This window comes from Hydractinia symbiolongicarpus, chromosome 4 (genome assembly GCF_029227915.1).
Source record: "Hydractinia symbiolongicarpus strain clone_291-10 chromosome 4, HSymV2.1, whole genome shotgun sequence".
Lineage (NCBI taxonomy): Eukaryota > Metazoa > Cnidaria > Hydrozoa > Anthoathecata > Hydractiniidae > Hydractinia > Hydractinia symbiolongicarpus.
The window spans coordinates 6,614,482-6,639,530 of NC_079878.1; the positions used below are offsets into that span (position 1 = coordinate 6,614,482).

The 25,049-nt window shown below is 33.8% G+C and overlaps 4 protein-coding genes across 4 annotated transcripts; 2 read left to right on the forward strand and 2 right to left on the reverse strand.

Annotated features, from left to right (window-relative positions):
* Positions 1 to 400: 400 nt before the first annotated feature.
* On the reverse strand, positions 401 to 11,301 carry LOC130641017 (uncharacterized). The gene is made up of 5 exons (XM_057447644.1): positions 11,172 to 11,301; positions 8,320 to 8,494; positions 2,453 to 2,552; positions 1,908 to 2,042; positions 401 to 1,445 (listed from the first exon to the last, which is right to left on the reverse strand). Exons 2-5 carry the CDS (start codon positions 8,449 to 8,451, stop codon positions 1,273 to 1,275), a joined length of 540 nt encoding a protein of 179 aa, XP_057303627.1. The 5' UTR covers positions 8,452 to 8,494; positions 11,172 to 11,301; the 3' UTR covers positions 401 to 1,272.
* An 872-nt stretch (positions 11,302 to 12,173) lies between these two features.
* LOC130641018 (galactose-3-O-sulfotransferase 2-like) lies at positions 12,174 to 15,533 on the forward strand. The gene is made up of 4 exons (XM_057447645.1): positions 12,174 to 12,537; positions 12,873 to 13,091; positions 13,620 to 14,064; positions 14,477 to 15,533. The coding sequence occupies exons 1-4, from the start codon at positions 12,341 to 12,343 to the stop codon at positions 15,506 to 15,508; spliced, it is 1,893 nt and encodes a 630-aa protein (XP_057303628.1). The 5' UTR covers positions 12,174 to 12,340; the 3' UTR covers positions 15,509 to 15,533.
* A 28-nt stretch (positions 15,534 to 15,561) lies between these two features.
* On the reverse strand, positions 15,562 to 19,164 carry LOC130641020 (phosphatidylinositol N-acetylglucosaminyltransferase subunit P-like). The gene is made up of 4 exons (XM_057447648.1): positions 18,945 to 19,164; positions 18,656 to 18,728; positions 16,899 to 17,017; positions 15,562 to 15,866 (listed from the first exon to the last, which is right to left on the reverse strand). The coding sequence occupies exons 1-4, from the start codon at positions 19,045 to 19,047 to the stop codon at positions 15,757 to 15,759; spliced, it is 405 nt and encodes a 134-aa protein (XP_057303631.1). The 5' UTR covers positions 19,048 to 19,164; the 3' UTR covers positions 15,562 to 15,756.
* Positions 19,165 to 20,662: 1,498 nt separating this feature from the next.
* Positions 20,663 to 21,877, forward strand: LOC130642193 (uncharacterized). The gene has a single exon (XM_057449280.1). It carries the CDS (start codon positions 20,663 to 20,665, stop codon positions 21,875 to 21,877), a length of 1,215 nt encoding a protein of 404 aa, XP_057305263.1.
* The last annotated feature ends 3,172 nt before the right edge of the window (positions 21,878 to 25,049 follow it).

The following is a 25,049-nucleotide window of genomic DNA, read 5'->3' on the forward strand; positions in this document are numbered from 1 at the left end:
GCATGTCGGTCTAGCAGCATATGGGAAGGACCTTTTTCCTATTTCCAAGTAAGAACTTAAAAACTATTAATACACACAATGTCTATGTCAAATACGATCAATCATAAATAATTTTTGTCACATTCCCCACAAAACTGCAGTTCCAGCCTACAAGCATCGGAAACAACGGATCTTAAGAAAACTACGGACATCAAAAAGTTACATTTTCTGGAGTTTTTTCTGATAAAAAAATCGCCTAAAATTTGAAAATTTTGGTTTAATTTTTTGATGATAGTGATCAACAACTGTTAGCAAATGCGTGATTTTCCTTCGCGAAAAAACACAAGTACTTTGAACGAAGTTTTTGCGAGCAGTTGAAGTATAGAAAACCGTTTTTGAGAAATGTTAAAAAGTCATGGCGTATGAAAACGTTATTTATTTCATCAAAAAATTAGTACAAAACACATTTTTAATCGCACCAAATTAAATTAACAAAAAAATCTATTATATACAAAAGTGATCAAGCGTGATCACAAAAAATGATGCACACTAAAGTGGTTGTTGTGTTATTTCATACGTTATGCAGTGTCGATTGAGTTTCAAAGAATTATGGTGTCTACAGGGTGTCACAAAATTGTAAAACACGTTCCATCCTGAGAAATACTCTCATCAAAGCTAATAAGCTGTACACTAGTTTAAATTGACGCATTCAAATGTATATAACAAATAAGAGCAGCTTTCCGTAAGTAGAATACAAACATCAAAAACTGAAACATTCCTCATTGTTGTCTCATTCGTTTGCTTAATTTTTGTCAAATAAATCCTTTAATTTGATTCACAGATTGGACATATTGGGCATGCGTTAAGACAGCCATACATCTGTCTGATGATTTTTACATCAACATTAATGAAAAATTCACCTGCACCAAATCAAAATAAATATAAAAAAGTACATATGGGTTAACAAGACGCCAATGCTACCTAAACAGCGCAATTGTGAGCATCTTTATAAAATACAAAGTTTTTAAAAAATCTTGGAATATTTTAACGAGAGGAGATCACAAGCAAAAGCAAAAGCAAAAGGAATCTAGTGGTATGAGACAAAGTAGATATATAAAATGTGCACATTGTGAGTAAAGTACTGTTTGTGGGTTCTGAAGTTGATGCAAATTATATGGTCAAAGTCATCAGGCAAAGGTATAGAATATGCTCTCTCTATATATACATTCACAGTTAAAGTAATAAGGTAATGAATCGCTGTCTCAACCAAATAATGAGCCAGATTGAACTTGCTTAATATTCCACTTTAGGTATAGATATGCAGACGAGACCTGTAATCATCGAGAGCAGCATACCAAACCAACCGAAACCAAATGAATAACCATACTTTATTGTGAAAAGCCAATGTGTTCGAGGAATATCTTCAGTGGCGATGAAAAAAGTCAATCCAAAGAGAGCAAACATAGCTAGAAAAAAAGAATTTAAATAATTTTTTTAAAAGAAAAAATTTTCATACTATTTCAGTAAACCACTATCAGAAAAAGTGTCTAAATTTTTTGCAGGAATCAAGTTTCCCAAACAATTTTAAATTTTACGATTTCTTTATTTTGCGTTCAATGGATAATTGCAATTAAATATTCTTTCAAATGATATTTGAAAACACAGAGTTTTATTAAAATAACTCGCAAAATTTAAATGTTTAAGATAATCCATGTGTTCTATTAACCAAATACAGAGGAGTTAATAGCTAGATAAATGTTTGTTTATATATCTTCAGGTAAAGATATTAGCAGCTCTATGGAAACCTTTTGTACTGTGCATGGTGGCGAATTATTTAAGATTCCACAAATTAGGGCTTGTAAAAAATTAAACCACTTTTAAACATGTGCGGCGTAAGCTTAGTTGATTTTTAGCAAAGATAAACCTACCAGATACGATTAAGGTTAATCCCACAGGTGTGATGGCCAGATCAGAACGAAACTGCATTGCAATCAAATAGCCGAGCACAACTGCATATAACAAAAATGATAAACACATACCAGTACGCACCACATGTAGCAAAGCTGAAAATAGAGAATAAGAAGATATTATGATGTCAAATATATATGTTAAGACAAAAGTGAAATGTTTGCCATTACAATATTCCCAGCAAACGGTTAGGTAGTTAGAAGAGAGGGACTGAGAGCACTGTAAGCAAACAATGGAGATCCCATTTTCAGTTTAGAAAAAAAAACATGACAAGGTGTTTTTAAGGTGTTGACACAAAAAATAGAAATAACAGTTTCATAAAATTTCTAATAGGGCCATCTAAATATTTTGCAATTGCAAAACAAAAATCAGAAAACGACCAATGAGATATCACACCCCTTAGTTAATTGTATTGTGTGTTTGCATCTAAATGCTTATCATATACAACATTCACAATCACACATCTAGTAACTAATTTATATAAACAACTTTGTATATTACTCACTATCTCCAATTCTTTCATGACATGAAGTAGTCAAGCCTCGGTTTGGTTGGTCATAGCATATTTTCCATAAACCTTGATATTCATCACCGAAAACATCATCCTAAAGAGCAGAGAGGTTTTTCTCATTATCTAGATAAATTTAAAATGCGAGTGCTAATTAAGGTGCAGTCTTTAACATCTATAACTAAGCGATGACTGGTTTTATTTACGTGCCCTCTAAATAAAGAAATTTGAGGTTCTGCCTTAATAAGGTAAACAAAACACACGTAAGCTTAAATATGATAGTGTACAGCACTGGTGTGATCACGTCATAAATTACTACTCTTAATGAAAGTATTACCCTGAAACATTTGGTAAGAATCTCAGGAAGAGTGAAGTTCATTGGCTGGTGTAGGGGTAATACTAATGAGTTACTACCTATAAGAAGGATACTTATAAGGAACTTCATTCTTCCATGGAGGAGGAAGGGGGGGGGGGCGGCCGATTCAACCTTTTTCACAGTGTGTTGGTTATTTTGCACATCCTCCTGATGGCATAACCACTATAATAGTCAGTTGGGGCAATACGGTCAAAGTGTGATTATTAGGGGAAAACAAATAAAGCACAAATAAAAAGAATAAGTGGAATATAATTAAAACTTCAATATATCTAAAGTTTTCAACCCCTTAGCCTATAATTTGCACTAATTTCCCTATCTCAGCCTTATAACATTAAGGGAGATGATCAATAACTAAAATGTTACTCATTCGGCCAGTATTTTGACTTTCATATCACAAACTTTTAGCTTTCTCTTATCTAGAGGTTTTGCGCCTGACCATTGAATGTTTTTTACCTTTCAGTTAAAAAACATATTAAAAAACACTGCGGACAGTACTGTTCTACCCAGATTGCGAAAATGGCCTGTTTATAAACAGGACGGCCGGATTATGTACACATGGCTCCATAATTTTTTTTTGCCCTGATTTATGTTGCGGTGACCGTTTAGCATGTTCTTCGAAAAGGCCCGGCCAAGCAAGGAGGGGGGGGGGGGGGGGTGGTGGACTTTTTTGCCAAGAAGGGGAATGTTTTTTGTGTTATCATGGTTATCATGTGTTATAATCAATTATTAATTAATCAATATATACATATGCTCTGTATTTGTGCTACAATTATACGGGAAAAGTGTTGTTTCTAAATAGATAGATAGATAGATAGATAGATATTTTATTTATCAATAGCAGTTATATATATACAATTAAAATTAAAAGAAAATAAATATAAAGAAAAAGAAAATAAATATCATAATTAGTCAGGGTAACAAAATTAAAATATATAATGCTATTGAAGGGAGACCATACCTAATAGCATAAAGCTAAGGCAAAGGGTATGGCCACCCTTGGACAATTACAGTAAACGATACGAGACGCACAAAACAACACACACATAAAAGTGGGTCAAATGATAAACAACCATGCGGGAAACAAATGGCCAAGTCTGACAATTCAGGAAGGATTAGTAAGAGGAAACAAAGTACTTTTTCAGATCACTTCTAAGATTAAAATAATCAAGGGAGACAAATTTTCTAGTCATTAAAGACTGCAATTTATTCCAGGAATTAATGGCATTAAATCTAATTGAGTTTTTACCAAAAGAAATAGTATTAAAGGTAGGGAGATTGATCAAACCAATTTTCTCTGCCCGAGTGCCTTGAGCATGGGTGAAGTCAACCGCAAATGTATTAAGGATAGAAGCAGGCAATTTTTCATGAAATAGTTTATGTAAAAATAGAATATTGTGACATTTGACAATATCAGAGAATTTGAGGAGCTCAAGATTACCATACAGGTGACTGGATGATGCTCTTCGAGATTCAAAAGACATGAGTCTAATAGCAAAATTTTGCAAAACAGTAATACGATTAACATCAAGACTGTTTGGCTGACCCCAAATTTGATTACAATATTGCAAGTGTGAATGAAAAATGGCATAGTAAACTAGAATAAGAACATTTAAAGGCACAAAGTGACGAAGTTTAGCTAAAGCTCCATTGGCCCTCTTGAGCTTGGCAACAGTATCATTGATCTGAGACTTCCAGCTTAAATCAGAATCTAATAGAACACCAAGATATTTAATACAATTACTAGGTATAAGCCTTTTACCATTGATAAAAAGCCTAAAATCGTAATTAAGAGGTTTCCGTGTATGTTTAAAAACAATGTACTCAGTCTTACTAGCATTAAGAGAAATTTTATTGGCATTGAGCCAATGGCAAAGAAGCTTGAGGTCAAAATTCATTTGTTTGGCCAGTTGTTTCAAAGATTTACTGAAGTTTAAGAGATTGGTGTCATCAGCAAAGTGATGCACCAAAGAAAAATTAATTGAACAATGCAGGTCGTTAATATAAATTAAGAATAAAAGAGGTCCTAAAACAGAGCCCTGAGGGACACCATGCCTGATAAGATTACTAGTTGATATATTTCCATTGATGGATACAAACTGTTGACGTCCTGTTAAGTAAGACTTAAATAGTGAGAGTGGGGTACCACGAATTCCATAGTGAAAAAGCTTTTTAAGCAAAATTTCATGATCAACCGTATCAAAAGCCTTTTGAAGATCAATGAACACTCCACATGCATAATTTCCTTTATCAAGAGCATCCATAATTTTTTGAGAGATGTTCAGAAGTGTTTGAGAAGTCGAGTAATTTTTCCTAAAGCCAAATTGATGCTTGTAGAGGGCGTTGTTTGCTTCGAGAAAACCATACACTCGTTTGTATATGATTTTTTCATATATTTTATCAATATTTGAGAGTAAGGATATAGGTCGGTAATTTGTTAATTCTAATTTGGACCCTTTTTTATAAATAGGGATGGTCTTGGCAGTTTTTAGGTTTGTAGGAAAAATACCAGTTGTGAAAGACAAATTAATAAGTTTTGAAAGTGGTATAGATAATTCAGATTTAACAAGAGTTAAAATATGGGCAGGAATACTGAATGGCCCAGAAGATTTACCAGGGTCAAGGGAAGAAATGCAATGCAGAACTTCTAAATCATCAGTTGGTGAAAGAAACATCGAATTAGAAGTAGAATTTTTTAGAAAAGAGGAGAAATGTTTTCGAGTGAACGGGATATTCATTCTGATGTTATCTGCAATTGAAGCAAAGTAATCATTAAAAGAATTAGCAATTGTCACTGGATCAGTTACAACAGAGTTATTAATGTTCATACAGGTGGGAGAAGCAGAAACAGAAGAACGAACAGAAATAATATTTTTAACCCCTTTCCAAATATTGCCAATATTTTTTTGGTTATTGCTAAAATATTTATTGAGGAAATTACTCTTACTCATTCTACATAGAGATACAATTTTGTTGCGGTACTTTTTAAAACTCTCTAGCAAGTAAGACTTTAAAAGTGGATCTTTCTCTCTTAAAAAGCATTTATGCAGATGGTCTCTTTTGATTATTGAGGTAAGGATACCATTAGTAATCCAAGGATTGGATTTTTTTTTTCTTTTTTTGTTGCATGTTTTTTTTAGAGGAGCATGATTGACCAATAGACTGTTGATACAATTGTAAAAATTGTTAAACGATAAGTTGGGATCATCTACATTCAATTGTAGGATATCATCCCAATTTTTATTGTGAAGTTCGGTGAGAAAGTCATTGTGATGAAATTTCTTCCAATCATGAACAAATATATCATCAGAGGTGTGCAAAGGATTGATTGCAGACAAGTTTTTTAAGACTAAAAACTGAGGGAAATGGTCAGATATTGAACTTATAATATTACCAGACACAGTGTCCCACTTGGCTGAACTAAAATAAATATTATCAATAATCGTGCTAGAAACTTCAGTAACTCTTGTGGGAAGAATTATATGCGGGAGTAAGTTAAATTGCGAAGTAATATCGATGTAATCGGACACTTCTTTGACTGTTTCAGACTTTAGAAGGTCAATATTAAAGTCTCCAAGGAGGAAGATAGACTTGTTATCTGAAGACGCTTTCTCAAGAAGAGGCAATAAAAAATGATTGTTGAACTCATCAACAGACATCGAGGGATGTCTGTAGATGCATCCAACAATCATGTTTCTATCTTTGGCCCGTATAATTTCAATGAATTTAGATTCAAGCTCCTTGCTTTTATATGCAAGAGTATCCAGGTCGGGACGTTCAATAAATTGCAAGTGATTAGGGATGTACAAAAGAGCACCACCCTTTTCACCTTCAGTAGGTGTGTGCGTGAAGGAATAACCCGATAGATCGCAGTTAATAGGTGGGATTTTAGTCTGGAATTTGGTCTCAGTGATACCAATAACACTGAAGTCATGCCCAAGTTGACCTAACAGAATCTTTAGTTCATCAATATGTTTAGACAGAGAGGCGATATTCATATGAAAAAGGGAGAATTTATCAGAATTAACTTGAAGGGCAGAGAATTCAATTGGATCGTAATATTTGCAGTTGACACCACCCATGGTTTCAGGATGGGGGACCTCGTTGATTTCAATAGAGTTGAGCTGGGAGAGAAACCTTTTCATTTCCATAGAGGAAAGACTCTTGTCATAAACTAAGGGGGGAGTTGTTGAGCCAAAGGGGAGAATTTTGTTGATACATTTACAACAGAACCAAAGTTCATCAGAGTTTTGGAGAGATATATAATCATCAGCATTGAGACCATTGCATTTAATATGAATCCAGAATTTACAAATATCACACTGAATAGCCTTATGATTTGAATTAACAGACTTTCCACAGACACCACACGGAAAATTTATCATTTTTAAGTGAACACACAGAACATAAAAATATCACACAAAAATTATCAACAAGCCTATAGAAACAAGATAATCACGTATGAGAGCAGACGAAAATACCTGATCAAAATTGCCATTTGTTCAATCAGACGACAACAGAAAGCGAGTATTTAGAAAATTTACAAAGGGGGACTGGTAGTTGTCATATACTATAACCTTTCTCTACATTATCTTTATTTTGCTTATTTTGAAAATATATCTTACATAAAATATGGCATTTCTATATTTCTATATGTAATCTCCTGCATTTTGTGAATGCTTTCGGGCCAAAAATTCTTGAATTTGAAGTATATTTTAGCCAATCTAGGGGGTAAAAGTTTAAAAATTTTCTTAAAACGAAACTAAATAATTTAGCCTCTCCACTTTCAAAATTGCTCCGCCAGACCTGTCGAACTTTATGAATAAATAATTGACGAATTATTGTCACATGCCACTTTTCTCTGCAAGATACAACACTATTGAAAACTAGGCGGGGCGCCCTGACTATGGTTTTGCACAAATTAAGTTTGATAAAAAGTTGTTAAAATTGCGAATCCCAAAGTTTAGTTTTCACGAAATGTCGTTTCATTTGAGAACAACAACAACTTTGTCACCAGGGCTATTTGTTTGTCCCGAATTATAAAAAAGCTGGACTGGAAATAATATTGTACATAGGCTGGTCAGCCCTAATTACGTTTGTTCTATAAGTCTTAATAATATTAGACTGTCGTACATAAGTCGGCTATCCCTGATTATGTTCCTTTAGGTGTCAAATTATCCTTTTTTAAACTGGTAAGCCAGTCTCTGTCCTGATTATGTTGCCCTGATTATGTATTTTCTGCCCTGTTCTTAACTCGGGCAAGCTGTCGTACATAATCAGGGCAGAGTTTATTATCTAGGCAGAACAGTACCACAATCAGAATATGTTTAATTTAACGTTTGTTTGCTAGCTGGAACGTTTGATAAATCAAGTTTTGACCAACATCTAGATGACCATAGTTTGGTATTTTTACACACACAGGCTCACAATGAAACATTTTATTAAAGAAAAAATGCTTTTATAAGTTAGTGTTAACTTATAGCTGGCTAACCTTTTTCCAATCCTTTTTCAACCAACTTGTTGTAGCATTTGCGATTGCAATAGACATAAAAGCAACTCCTACTGCAATGTAAAGAACAAATCTTTCTTTAGTAAAGCGAGATCCGAATCTAGGTTTTCTCATATTTAATATATGTTAATTTTGAATATATATATAGCTATCAATCCTTTGATCCGACCCGTGTTATCCGTTGCCCCAAATTGACCGAGGTTTTGAATAATCGAGAATGGTCAAAACGGGTCGGCTTCTACCACCGCGGGTCGGGTCAGGCACTTCTTTTCGTCCTGCTTTTCTGCGAAAGCAGTTATCGCTAGCCAGCCATGCCACGATGCAAGTAGTATCCGTTAGTTTTGTGTTGTCTTGTTATTTGTGCAGTATTTTTAAGGTAGTTTTTTCAGCAGCGATTTATTGTTCCACCTATCTCATTGGCTAACGTTGTATTTTTGTCTGTAGCTAGCTAGCTAGAGCTCTAACTAGTGACTTATTTTACTAGAGTACTTATAAGCTTGCTACAGACAGATTTCTTTGTTTACATTTTAAGTAAGGGCTCTTCTAACATGTGTCTGGCATGTAAAAAAGATGCTAGTGAGCTAAAACTTTCAAATGCCCTTTCCCATGGATTTCTTCAAACAATAGTCAGTGAGGTTTTAAACTTATCGAGAGTGTGGCTGGATTGCAACAATGGTTATCAAATGGATCTTGAATTCACTCATAATGTCACATGGTACAACTTTCAGTTGAGGAAATACACGGACGTTTAACGGTCAAACTCTCACAGAAGGAGCTTTTATCAAACAAGAAACTACAAGTATCTGAATTAAAGTAAGGCTAAATTAGGAAAAACTCACCTAAAACTACACAGTATGACAGGTTTGAAGTTAAAAAACAAAGATTCTACGAAAAATTCAGCCCCTATTTATAAAAAAGTGACTGCGTAAACAGCGTGTTTTCCCTCAAATCATAATGGCTACCCTGAAAAATACGGACATGTAATTGGTTAAAAAGTATCACGTCATATTTTCTGACCAGGAGAATAGATTTTTGCTTATTAAAGCTATAGTTTGAGTTATTAAAATCATTTCTAGCCCAAAACAATCTGCCCAGGGTAAAATCAGAAATATATAAGACCTAATCCTAAATATTTTGAGCCTTAAATGTTTTTTAACTTTCCTTGGTTAAGTTTAACAGGTATATTTATATAAAAATTTCTAAAATGGTTGCAACAGAACTTGTCCATATGTCAAGATGTATTAGCTCTATGTACCTAAAGACAGAAAAACTCCTGTTACTTTAGTACCCATCTGGTTTGTACACAATAAAAATTATTTTTGATGTACATATAGAAAGAACTTCACTGTCATGAATTATCGAAAACCAGCTAAAATAATAATAATAATAATAATAATAATAATAATAATAATAATGTATATTTATAGTGGCAGTACCCAGAATAATCTTTCAGCGTTTAGACAGCTTTCAGATTTTTTCCACTGGGGGCCACTTTTGAGAATTATTATATATCAGAATTATTTAATTGTGTTAAAAGAAAAGAAAAAGGTTAAAATATTTTATTGAGAATGTAAGCTTACATTACATTCATTCTTTTAGACAACATAAGGTTAAAAGAATATTTTAAAAAAAGTCTTTTATTCATCTTTTACTTATACTTTACTTATGTTGTTAGTATATATAAATAATAAGAAAGAAATTGTTCATTTGCATGTGCAATGATGTAGTGACTCAGCTAGACAAACTTGTTTCAGAACTAGCAGAGCAAATAATGCCTCAGCTATTATCTCATTGCCCAGAAATGGGCATGTTTGCATGCACAGGCCTGTTTTAATGCATAAGGCTGGAATACTATTCAGTGCTGGTGTTTTGTTTTCTTGAAGAGCTCAGAACTTTATAAAGTGTTTATGATCCAGCTTTTAGTTGGTATTCTGTTAATTCGAAGACACGAATATACAGGTGCAAATCCTGTCTGGATCTTCTATTTAGTTTTATCACACCAGTGTTTATTTAAGAATACCAAGGGCAATAACATGTTTTTAATTGTAGTTACTTTTATATGTTAAAAGACGCAGCGACAAAGTTTTGCCATGTTTCTCTATAGGGCAACCTTTATTGCTGACCGAAATTGACCAAATCCTTTCTGGTCACTATGGGCAACTTTTGTTGTTGACCCAAGTTGACCAAATCCTTTCTAGTCACTGGGGCAACTTCTGTTGTTGACCCAAGTTGACCAAATCCTTTTTAGTCACTGGGGCAACTTCTGTTGTTGATCCAAGTTGACCAAATCCTTTCTAGTCACTATGGGGCAACTTTTGTTGTTGACCCAAGTTGACCGAACACCCTTTAGTCAACTTGGTCAGCAATAAAAGTTTCTAGACAGTGTTTGGTCAACTTGGGTCAGCAATAAATGTTGTCCCATAGTGACTAGAGGGTGTTTGGTCAACTTGGGTCAACAATAAATGTTGCCCCATAGTGACTAGAGGGTGTTTGGTCAACTTGGGTCAACAATAAATGTTGCTCCATAGTGACTAGAGGGTGTTTGGTCAACTTGGGTCAGCAATAAATGTTGCCCCATAGTGACTAGAGGGTGTTTGGTCAACTTGGGTCTTTATTTACTGCTGATATTTTATGCTATTATATTTGCAACTTGAAAAATACAGAGGAATGTAGTTTATTTGCACTTTGAAGTTGGTTTTTTAATGTGCTTTGTAAAGCGTCTGCAGAAAAATATTAGTTTGCTAACTCCGTCAATACGGGTCAACTTCCGTCAAAACGGGTCGGGTCCAAAATTCGGTCAATACGGGGCAAGAGGTCAATACGGGTCGGAACACCTTGACTTTTTCTTAAATTTGATTGACATTAACCTTTAGCCGCCTAGTTTAAAACCATAAATTTGTACAGAAAAAAGCTAGTAAAAAACACAGCTGCGTCCTAACTCCCTATGATTTTGTAATGTTCTTAAATCTTAGACGATTAGGATCAGAAAGTGTTATTACTCATCTGCCGACATTAGTATTTACTTATTGCAGAATTTGTAGGCGATCAACCTCAATCTCAGGCCTCGACATTATAGCCTGGGAAGCACGGCGAGTAGTAAGTATCGTGTCGATATTCTATTAAAATTGTCTGTGCATAGTTTCAATACGCCGCCAATATTTTTCAAAGTACAGAAAGTGCACAGTTCCTTGAGCATTTTGTCAGGTTTGCGCTAAGTTAAAATTCTGCAAAAAACATCAGCTTTGGTTTAGAGAGAGACATAAAGCCCTCGAAACGAGGTTAGTGATAGCAGTAGTAAAAACAAGAGAAACAAATCTCACAAGGCTTTTTCTGTCTTCTCTTTATTTTTTTCGAGACAAAAGCAACACCAACGTAACAAACCTCGCCCAGGGTATTTTGTATCTTTTCTGACTCCCCGTCGCCGCCGGTAACGCATTTTGCCGTTCAAAATGCGTTACCGGCGGCGACTAAGGATATTTTATGTAGTGATCAAGTTTTATTTCAGAATTTTTCAGGGGTTGACGACTAGTCGTAAAATATTATTCTCGCCCAAATGGCGGATGACTACCCTTTTGTCGTGCCAGCAGTCTTCGGGACTGTAAGAGTTGTTGCTAAACAACCTAGTTAATGCGCACTATAAAAAAAACTTTTTCGAGTTGTTAGAAAATAGAAGGTGAGCTGTGTTTACCTGCAAAACGTGAAATGCTCACTGAGTGGCTCACTGAAAAGCATAATCAATCTGAGCAAGAAACTCATAAATAATTAATAAGACAATTAATATTCAGCAAAACTTACCTCACTGTAGCGGCTTCTGTAGAAATAATCTAAATACATAATAATAATAAATATAATATATAACACGAAATATAATATGTATATAATATAATATGTATAAGACAAAATTAATCCAAGTGATATTACCCTGACTAGCGGTGATGTAATGCTGATGTTATGAAATGCTACATCAGTTTTTACTTTCAATTATTTTCGTTGTGGATATGATATGCGTACGCGACGTCGCCATCACCAGTGCCGTATGATGTGTCTTGTTGTGTTATGTGCGTGGAGTTTTGCGATTATGGTGTATTTATGGAAACAGATCAAGGAAAGGGATGAATATAAGACTTTGCGGTTTGCTATCCGAAGACAAACAGATGAGTTTGGAATTGAAATTCAACCAAAGGCAACTGCAGATCAGAGGTAAGCTTTTCAACAATGGAACCGAGAACAATTCCTAGACGCTTACCTGAGCCTGTATAAGCCCAGGGAAACAGGGTAAAATCTCTCCTTCGAAATAGATTTCAAGCAATCTGGTACTTAGGGTCACATCGTTGTGGAACCGTTTTTATGCTGAGGGTAGCTAAATGTACAAAGTAGTAGTAAAACTTCTCTCATGCTACCAAAGTTGTACATATTATTTTTGGAGAAATAAAGCGTTATCTTTAACCACTTTGTTTACGTTCAATTGTCATGCGATTGAAACTAAATGAAATGTACATACTTGTAGAAGTAGTTTCTAATCGATTTCACCTTAGAAAACAAAATGGTAACGATATAGATGATTGGTTGGATTTGGAGGCGTTCTTGAAAGGACTTCAACGCTCAAAGAACAATCAGATAAAAGTAAAACAACGACGGAAAGCTAAAATTGATTACGGAAATGATCGCGACTTGGATGTGGAAGGGGTGAATGACTTCATGATGTGGTATGAGAACTTTCAAAACACCAACCCACAGTTGCCTACATTACCTCGGTAAGAAGTGTATGCTCTAATCGGATTTATTAAGATTCTTTTTTAATAATAAACGATACCTGAATAAAATATGCTTATTTTTCTCTATAATATTACTGACCCACGACCCACTCCCTTCTTATTTGGATCCCTTACTATTCGAAAAATTGAAATTATTGCGGAACTATTACAACTATTACAACTAAAATCAAACATAGAGTTGTACCAGTGCTTGGCTTTGATTCCTACTGGGGAAGATGTGAATGAATTTGTGTTTTAAATGTAAACAGTGAGATTTCTTTAAACACGTGCATAGTGTAAAATAATTTGCTTCATTTTTTGGTTATGATTTCGTGTAAATTACACCGAAATGTTCCCAAATATACCGATAGACCAAAACTGCTCCTTGTCCTCCCTCTCCGTCGTACCTCCTCCATTTTCCTTTTTTCAGGAAATTTTCAAGCAAATTTATACGCATTCATATCCAATAAAATGAAGGTTTACCAACTCCACACTGTATCTAAAGCTTAAACTCATAAAACCTTTCAGGCAGCGGAAATGTACCAAACCAATCGAAAACGTGGCTTTCCTGAAGACTCATTTTACTGGTAGCGACGTGATCACAAACATATTGAACAGATACGGTGATCTTAACAACCTCAATGTTGCTTTGCCTAGCGATGGCTTATCGACATTTTTCTGGCCGATGAGATTTCAATGGAAATATATAGACATCACTATGCTAAATGGATCTCTACCTAATATTATATCCAATCATGCGAGGTATAATAATGACGTTATGGACAACATTTTAAATCCAGGATCGATTTACGTGACGATTATTCGTGATCCTGTTACACAGCTAGAAACGACGTTCAATTATTTAGGCTTTGGTGGACTTCTTCAAGTCACAAATACTAGTGACCAATTAAAGAAATTCTTAGAAAATCCAAAATATTACATCCAAGGAGTTGTTTCACGCAAACGTTTCAAAGTAAGTCATTTGTTTGTTATTGTTTGCGAAAAATTGACAACCTGTCTCATCCTACGACAAGTCTTGGTGATTAAATTAACCTAACATCGCTGATATGATATTGCAATGCCGTAATCGAGACGACTTAGACATTTATAGATCTTAGAGACATCATTGTGAATTCTTCTTCTTTTCCAGTGCCTTTGCGAAGGCAAGGTTGTTTAGAAGAACATCGAATTTTATCTAATTTTGACTTAGGTTCAAGCCATTACAAGTGTCCTTACCCTACAAATACATCAAAAACACTTGGGAAAACGGTGGGATCCAACAGTTGTTTAAACAAAAAGAACTATCTATTCAACCTCGTCCCCAGGACTTTTTAGGTTTACATTTGGACGAAACCTATTTTTAACTAACTTTTTTATGTTTTTAGGATACATTGAACTTGATAAAAAATGGTCAATTTTTTGACTTAGGATTACGAACGACGGAATACCATCGTAAAAATATCATAAAAACAACAATCCAAGAACTTCACGACAAATTCAGTGTCGTTATTGTTTATGAATATTTAGATGAGAGTTTAGTTTTACTCAAGCGACGTCTGTGTTGGCAATTAGACGATATTTTATACCTGAAATTACACCATACAAGCCAGAATACATGGAATCGACCTTACATACAACCAGATCTTGCCGACATGATACGTCAATGGAATGCCGCCGACACGATGTTGTACGAATTCTTCAATAAAACATTATGGGAGGAAATCAAGTTTGAGGGTAAAGAATTTTGGGAAGAAGTTTCTGAGTTTAAACGTATGCAATATATGCTGGAGAATGACTGCGTAAAAGATAATGGAGATAAATTTACTTTAGTTGATGTACCAACTGAACCTCCTAAAAAGAAGCCTGAGAAAGTTTTAAAATTACGTCGGGGTTACACAACAAAACCGTCCGAGCTTTACCACTTGCGCACGCGCAGCCCTGAGTCAAAACGTCATGCAGAAATCAAAACAAAAGAGTTTAAATTAGATAACGCAACCATGCGAGACATTCTTTTGTACACTAATCAAATTAAGAAAGCTGGTGACAAAGTTGACCTGGAAACTAGTGGCGATAACAGACAGACAGAAATTAACCAATACGAGAGCAACAGTAGTGTTGTTATTGGTGACGAGGCTGTAAATAACAATAGTTTTCATACTTGGAATCATGCAGAAACATCTCATAAAACTGAATACATAAAATTTCCCATAGAGGGTTCAGGTCAAGGTGTACCTTTTGTGAACGCGGAAACAGCTGAAAAAACGAACGTTGAACGAATGCTGAGCGCGGGCGCCACGCCATGGAATAGCTATTTTTGCAAGAAATTACTTATGAGCGAACTGGAATACTTAGATTATTTTCGTAGAAAACATGCTTATGCGAAAGCAGAGTTCAAAAATACAAAGAAAAAACGATGACAGCAACTCTAAAGCGTGTATTCAAAGTTTGAAAAATATCACAACATCCAGAATTTAATGTACATATATATTTTCTTAAAAAATGATTTTATACAATAGAATTACACTTTATACTTATTGGGTATATTTCTGATCGTTTCTTTCGCCTGCACTTGTCAGGTTAATAAGCGAAAATTGGAGCTTGCACAACTTCTCCAATTCTGTTTATTTTATTAGTACGAGTAATTTTTAAAGGAAGAATTTCTTTATTATTTGTGATGCAACTTTGACACTCGTTTCAAACTAAAGTCACCAATGGGAGGAATAGCACCAACTGGTAGATCAAGATCTTCTTCTGGTAATACCCTCTGAAACTCATCTAAAAGTTGCGCAACAAAATCAATTTCTCGGTAAAAAAAATAAAAATAAAAACATAGAATTTCCAGAGCGAGTAGCTTTCAACAACAATTTTTAACCTTCCAATAATTTAAGATTCAGAGCTAGCATGATCAATTTCTTGACAGGACAGTTAGTCGCTTCCAACGTTTGCTACTTCTGTTACCATACCTTTTCCAGTGATCAAAATTGGAAACGTTTTACAAAATTTGATAACGTCGTGACGTGACGATTGACAATGCTGACGAAATATTTTCACTTATCAAAGTTTCAAATTTTATTAGCAATCATGAAATTTCTCTAAATTTAGCAAACTCCAAAACGTTCTAAAAATTGTCACCAAGAAAATTACTGCATGTAAAGCGGGGTTTTCATTCAGCGATCTTTGTGCAGGCGTAGCGGACGGAGCGAAGTTGGCGGACAAAATCATATCATTTCCATTGTGCGTGCTTATAAAAAGCGCGCATGAAACTAGAATGTAAACAAAGATGGCAAGAGTTAACAAGTTACTAATTTCGCAAGCAGAATTACTGTTAATGCTGTTGCATCGGCGTAGAATTAAAAGAAAGAGAAAGGAAGAAAGGAAAAAAGCGATTTGGGGTGCGAAAAATTTTTAAAGACAGAGAAAAAAAAGGTGATTTCCAGCATTTAGTTCGAGATCTATATTTGTTTGACCACGATTATTTTTACAGAAATTTCAGAATGTGTCCAGAGAAATATTGTTTTTTTTCTCAACCGCAGCTGTTTTTTCTCCCTCACGTTGTTTATAATTTAAAAATTTGCTCAATCATCAAAAATAACGAATTTTGATTGGCTCAAAAAAGCAAGCAGAAAAAAAAGTTGAAAATTCTCAACTTTCACGGCGGACAAAACTTCGGCATTCTTTCGCTTCGCACAACGTATCTTATTCCGCCCGCCTGCAAAAGATCGCTGAATAAAAACCCGGCTTAAGGTCACGTGTAAACCATACCACATAGCTCTCACGGGAACAATATTAATACTTTCACAAAAGTACCTGTAAACGTATCCAAATCTTCAACATCAGGTGTGTCCAACCAATTTCTGATGACGTAAACACAAACCGTGAATGCAACACCGAAACAAACCAAAAACGGAAAGGTGATAACCCAGTGTCTGCGAAAAGAAAAATTAACAGTTTAATTTTTTTTAAAAGAACAAAGCACAACAACAATCTCCTGGCTGTTTAGCTCTGTGTTTAGATTGTCAATGCTTAAATTCTCTTGTTATCGCAAGCTGACATAAACTTACTTAGTATAGCTTTCGTGGACTTTTTATCCCTTTTTATCAAATAAATTCACATTTGAATTAGTGACTCAGTCTTCTTTTATTACACTTTCTTGCGAAGAACTTTTACGAAATTTTAAACGTAAAAAAGTTTTAAATTTACAAAAACAACAACATATATTGTGATTTTATGCTATGAATTTTCAAATATTTTGTTCACAAACATATAGAGACACAAATGCTTTGGAAAACCGAAATAGCAGAAGCATATTAGCCTGAAGATTCGAATTCTTTTAACGGGAATCAAGGGGACAAACAGTGTTGAAGTTCAACAAATGTTTGCAAAGTTTTTTAAATCTGAAGTAACAAAAAAGTTGATACAAATTTCAGCGGTCTGGTACGATTAAATTTTTCTGCAGAACAGATATCTAAGAATTAAAAACATATCATTGTTATGGTAAGACCTCTAATTACAAAGTGGATCTATCATCAAAATCACCAAAAAAGTGGTAGTTTTAAAACATTCGAGACGTGTTAAGTCGTGAGAAAAAAGAAGGAAAATGTTTAAGGAAAGGTCCAGTATTCGAAGGAAAAAGGTTTTAAAAACAGAGTTTTTTTTCTTCTTAAGTTCAAATTATTACTCACACCGCATTCCCGTAAAATATATTAAAGCTAATCGCAACAACGGTAACAGCTTAATAAACGCTAGAAATTATTATTTAAAAAGGCTCATGCCTTAAACAGAAGAAATTAAGGATGTATACATAAAACATCCAAATCGTTATTTTTGTCAGAACTTTTGATTTTTATATCATTGGAAAACTTAATTAATAGAATATTTATTTTAAAGAATGAAAAAAAGGAAAAATATGAGATGTGAAACATTTTTTTCTCGGTTCTTTTAAAAAAATTTAATTTGTTGATAAAGTTTAAATCTCGATATCTTAAAAACAACCTCTACGTTTTAGGCCAAATGGTACAAAATTTATGGATGTGGAGACAAAACCTTAAATTTTAATGTTCTGGGTACGTTCAAGCATTTATGAATATGGAGACAAAACTAGAATATTACGTTCTGGGATAAGCTTTCAAACAATCAGTTTTTTTAATAATAATGAATTGTGAAGATTTTATGACAGTGTGAAAGTAAAAAGTACCATGAAAGGCAAATTTTTGGAATAAATTCGGAACTAAACTGACAATCGTTTTAGTATTCAAGAGGAGTAAATTTGATTAGTGTGATTTTTATGCCATAAGCTCTAAATTTTGTTAGCAACTCAGCATTAGGGGTTATGACGAACCACTTATAAAAGTTTAAATCAATTGTAGGACCCTAGTGCTTTTATACATTGTTCTAGTGGTTAATGTTACACTTATTAAGCCCAGTACAGCATTGATACAACAATTGAACTGGCTGGTGTTGGATAAAACAGTGAACACTGTTCATGAATTATATATATATATATCTTAAAATATTTTAGCAGAAAATTTAAAGCCCTTTGTTAAATTACATCATTAAGACCTTACCTTGCAGGGATATAAGTCAAACCAAGAGCGTGCAAACACGAATCAGGTAGTAGTGCCCATAACATGTACATACCTAAATTAAATGAAATTACTTTCTTGGTGTTGTTTTATGTTTTCAACAAGCACACACACACAAAAAAAGGTAAAAGAAGGAATCAACAAGCATACAATTTGAAGTGAAATAAGAACTAGTGACAAAAACAAGAAAATTAAAAAAACCTTTAGAATTGTAACGCCACCAAGTCGTTGGAATGAGATAAAGTTTAATAAGGACACATCCCATTCTTACCAAATATAACATAGGTTGAAACATACAGAACAAATCCATATATTGCTCTCGAAGGTGTTGGCCATGGTGTGTGTTCCAGCGGTGGTACTTCAAAGTCACCCATCGTTACTACATCGTTTACAACTGTCTTTTTGCACTTTGTTTATTTTCTTCCATATTTGTATTCTTTCGTTAAAACGAAACTAAAATCTAATATTTTAATTTTAAGGTTGTTGCAGTACATATTTAAACTTGCTGTCAGAAAAATTGCACAAATTTTACAAGACAATTGCTTTCAACAGACACAAATCTCAGGCTTAGCCCTTAACTAGCAAATCGGTTCTAAAAAAACATGTATTACATTAAATAAAAAAATTTAAAATCATATCAATTTATTTCATTGTGTTAAACAGAAGCACTTGTGTACCAATTCTTACACATATCCAAACATTTCTGGCCTTAAAAAAATAATAACAAAGTTAAAGTAACATTTATATATTTCACTTGAACATTTGCTGATTAATATACAACTTAGTGTTTACAAACAGCCATCTTTAAGCGCTTGATTTCTTGTACATTTGGAAGCGGACAGCTATGAACGGAATTGCAAATCCTATGCCCAAGTACGAGGCCATGACAAACAAGAGCCTGGTTTTATTCTTTGTTTGGAATGGCAGGTTCTAAAATTGAAAAAAGCATCAAGAAAACACTTCATCCAAAAAGTCAGAAAATAGTTAATACAAAAAGGATTCTATCACATTTTTAAATTTAGCAAGTTACACTAAAAATTATTATTTTCAATATTAAAATTCTTATAATTTCGTAGTTTTGTAGTGACAATACAATTAATGAAAAATTAATCATGTAATCAACAGAGTGTCAAAAGATTTCTCATTAAATTATTTCAGAATTACTTCTTTGTGTCAGTTCATTGCTTTATTGACGAGGTGAACGGACACGGACGTGAGCGGACGTGTTTAGCTGTGCTCTTCGTATAACACTTTTATTACAAACCTGATACCTGATGGTATTTTGTTGTTGATTTGTTGCTTAAGTACTGAGTTATCGGAAAGTTTCATGCTACTTTGTGAAGGGAGTGAATTATTTGGAAATCATTGGTATAGAGAAGAAATTTGAATTTTTTGTTATTGTCAACCAAGTCTCTCATAACGTCGTAATAGAAACCATGTTTTTCAAGTTAGTAATGTTGTTTGCAATTTTAACATCAAGTTGGTTATTGATATCATCACCTTGGGATCAAGACAATTACCTCAACTCTACTGGGATTAATAACAATCATATACCAGAAAAGAGAAATTGTAAAATCAAAAGAGCAAAAGCACCGGTATTATATTATAACAATTCTATCGCCTCATTTAATTTGATTCTGTCAGGCGATGTTGAACGTAACCCTGGGTCTGGTTTCCATGCACCAAAGTGCACAGCATGTAATAAAACTGTGAAATGTAACCAAAAACGTTTTTCATGCGACCAGTGCCTAGAATCTACTCACGCCAAATGTATTGATAAAGTCTATCTTGTCAATCAATCAAAAAGTGCATCTCAATGGACGTGCCCAAATTGCATCCACAGAGCTCTTCCGTTTGCTCATATACCTGATTTAGATTTCAATGTATCCTCCCATGAATCATGGTTAGCCAATGAAGACAGAGAAACATCTTAGATTCTTACATCTGAATGCGCAATCATTGGTTGCCAGTTTCGACGAATTTCGTTATATGTTAGACACGTATCGCTTTGACATTGTTGCTCTAACAGAGACGTGGTTGAAAGAAAACAAAGCTCTTATTGACTATGTAACCATCCCAGATTACGATCTACATTTTAACAACCGCCTTAACATGAAAGGTGGTGGTGTTGCATACTATGTTAGTTCAAGGCTTCATCTCAAAAGGCGAAAAGACCTTGAAAACTTTGACAGTCAACTGGAACATATATGGTTGGAAGTACCAGGAAAAAATAAACATAGTAAACTCTTAATCGGCGTTGTTTATCGCTCCCAGTCGTTATTACCGTTTGCAGAGTGGTTAGAACACTTCGAAGATATCTTAGTTCGTGTAAAATCTGCCTGGAATGGGCCGTTAATGTTAACTGGAGATTTTAATATCGATCTCTTGAAATCCAGCCCAAAAAAATCGCTATATCTATCGACTTTGTATCAATTCGATTTAACACAAATTATAACAAGTCCGACAAGAACAACCGAAATATCTAGCACACTCATAGACCATATTTCAGTAGATAATGTTGACATTGTTTCCAAGTCAGGTGTTCTACCTTGTTCCACAATTAGTGATCACGATGGAACCTTCGCATTGCTTAATATCAAAGTACCGAGATATGAACCGAGGTTGAAATTAATCAGATCAGAAAAAAAGTTTGACCTACCAGCTTACATATCTGATGTTGCAAGCCTTCCATTCAGCATAATCTATGGAGTTGACGATCCCTCCCTGAAACTCGAGTTATTCAATAAATTGATTCTATCGTGTATTGACAGTCATGCTCCATTGAGGAAGATGAAACTTACAAGACCTCCTGCTCCGTGGATAAACAATACTAAGCTGAAGTCACTGATGCATAAACGTGATACTTTACGCCTACAAGCACATGAAACTAAGGACCCAACAATCTGGAAGGAATTTAGAGAACTGAGAAATCTTTCCAAAAAGAAAATCCTTCATTCAAAAATGTCATATTATAGAAAATCATTATCATCTTCAATCTCTAAAGACGTCTGGAAAATCATACACAGTATTTTACATCCGCCGCCTAAAAGGAACACGATGAAACCGGATTCACTGAACTCGTTTTTTGCCGCTACCGCATTGCGTACTGTTGGTAAGGATCCAATATCACCGACAGAAACAAAAGCATTTATAGACACTCTACCAAATGACAACGAGAGTAAATTTACACTCCGTTACATATAGTGAAGTTATGAAAGAATTGCGCAATCTTAAAAATGACTGCTCTACTGGTCCCGACGCAATCCCTGTTCGTTTTTTGAAACCGGTTGCCGAGTTTATTTGCTCCCCATTAACACATATTCTTAACGAATTCATACACATCAATGAATTTCCACGTATTTGGAAATCTGCAAGAATCGTGCCTATAAATAAAGTGCCGAATGCTGTCGAAATTTCAGATTTTCGACCGATATCAATACTGTCCTCTTTATCCAAAGTATACGAAAAGATTGTGTTGAAACATCGAATCAAACAACATCTACAAGGATACTGTTAATGGATTTCATAAAGGTTGCAGCACAAGTACAGCACTTATGAAATTGAAAGACGATATCAAAAAAGCTATGAAAGCCAATGAAGTCACATTAATGGTCTTGATAGACTTCTCGAAAGCTTTTGATACTATCCAGCAAATATTGTGAATACAGAAATTTCCATTAACGATACACTAAATGAGCTTGACAAATGGGCCGAAGAAAATTCTCTTGCGGCTAATGCAGCAAAAACTAAATTCATGTTGATTTCGACCAAACGCTTGTCCAATATTCATATTCTTAATGAACACAGTTCGACGATCAAGCTAGGGAGTACTCCACTCAATCGTGTTGGGACTTGTTCACTATTGGGACTAACAATTGATGAACACTTTAAATGGAACGCACAAATCGACAAAACTTTGAAAAAATGTTATGGGAAAATATCTGTGCTACGAAAGTTGAAGAACTTCACAAGCTTCAGACTACGAAAACAGTTAATTGAAACCTTAATTTTTTCTCATATTGATTATAACGACTTTATCATGTCACTGACTGAAGCACAAATGAAAAGATTACAAAAACTTCAAAAAGTTGCATGTAGTTTTGTTATTGGACGTTATGCCAAAATTCAAGATATCATCAAATTAAAATGGCTCCCCATAAAGGAACGTCGTGAATTCAACTTATCGAAACTAACGTACAAAGCCATTAATTTCACCAACTGGTCAAGTTCCTGTAAAGTAAATGTACGTATAAAGCGAAACAATCTCCGAAACCAGCATGAACTCAGCCTTCATCACTCGATCGATGGTACCTTTCAAGATGAAGCAGCGCGAGTGTTCAACAGTCTACCAGCTAACCTTTGTACTGCTGATTCCTTCAATATTTTTTCTAGAAATATTAAATCATATCTACTAGATAAGTCCGTTGCTCGCTTGTCCGATAGTTTATTCTGATAGTTTATCGAATCACTTCTTTTTTCACGCATTTTATTTCCTTTTCAATTTTTATTTTTATTTTGTTTTCTCTTTCAGTCCATATTTCGCAGCTACTGCCAATTTCTCTTTGCGATGTGTTTCCCTTTGGCTTGCGCTAACTCCCCCATGAATATTTTTTTTGTCATTTAATACTTAATATATATATATATATATATATTTAAAATTTTATTGTTGATAACATTTGAATTTATTTTATATTATTTTTAACGGGTTGAAGAGCCATTGTAATATATGGATACCCTGAAATACATTTTACTTACTTACTTACTTACTTATTGTTTTAACTGAAGGTGTTGCATTCTTAAATTTAAATAAAACAAAAGATTTAGTGAAAAAAGTTGGTGCGGTAAAATTGATAACTAATTCTATGCTGAATTGGAAAAATAAACAAAAAATTTCTTAACAAAATCGGAACTTTTACCAGTCCTTAAACTATGTACTTTAAAGGAAGAAAGTTTCGCTGGAAGAAAGTTTCGCGGTTTCACGGTTATGGGGGCCTTTCTGTGAAAGTTTCGTCCGCAAAATTGTCAAAACGTGTTGTCTGCGAAAGCTTTTTCCCGCGAATTTTTCTAAAATGTGTTGTTCGCAAAAGTTTTTTCCCACAAATTTTTTTATTCAACTACTCAGTAAAAGCAAAAAACAAGTATTGTTGTCTTATTTTTTTTTAATTAGCTGAGTTGTAATTTTTGTCAACGAAAAAATAATTTTTATTTAAAAGGCTGATGAAATTTTGGAAGATATTATAATCATAGACTAAGAATATTATATAGTTTTCTTTTTTATAAAATAATTACAACATTCATATACTTGGTTTTATATTTTTTTTTTAATACTTCATTATCAGTGCGCGAAAGTTTTTTCCCGTAAAAAAAATTCCAAATTGCTTGTCCGCGAAAGTTTTTCCCGCTAAATGCAAAATTTTCTTCCAGCGAAAGTTTCTTCCTTTAAAGTAGCTTGTTACTCACAATATTAAATTAATTGTTATGATCACATGTGCAGCGACAATTACTTACCATTCCAGGACGGCTGTCTGCTTCTCTCAACACCAAGTTACTTGCTCGCGATCTAGTAGCAGATCGTCCAAATACTGAAACAGCTCTTCCCAACATAATGCAAAATTTTACTTCCTTTAATTAGTTAAAAAAATAGTTATTATATACATCAATTTTGTATTTTTAAGAGATATGCTGATTTTAACATGAAAATATCCTACAAGGACTACCAATCCCTAAAATAATATTCCTGGATGAGCACCTGGTAAAATATATCATTTACAGAGTAACCATCTAATATTAACTTTTTAATAATAATAACATTTAATTTAAGCAGCATGCCTTTGTTTTTACATTATATAATAAAAGAACACTGTAGCATAAAATATTTGGGGTAAACTATCACATAAAGGATGTAAACTTTTGTTACATTATATCAATTCACCAAAAAAACTTTGAAAAAACAAAAACAAAAAACTGAAATTTGTGACATCTTTTAATTTAATATGCAAATATTATGTACAATCTTAATATATATATATATTAACTAAAACAGTTGGATTGAATAAGTATTTCTACACATAAAAAAATTAAAAAAATTACAGTACAAATAGATAAATATATAACAATCAAAACACACGAAAAACTGAAGAATAAAACACATTTATACAAATAAAAGATTATATATCATAGAAAACATAAAACAAAAAGAAGAATAAACAAAAATAAAAATAAACAAAAGATGCAATGAATCACAGTAGCAGACAAGTTATTTACAAATACACTTTTGTATTTATTAGTACACTGAAAAGCTACAGCCATAGAAAACGTCATTCCTATATATCATATTTCTTCCAAAGACACTCTTTGTAAACCTCATCATTGATGT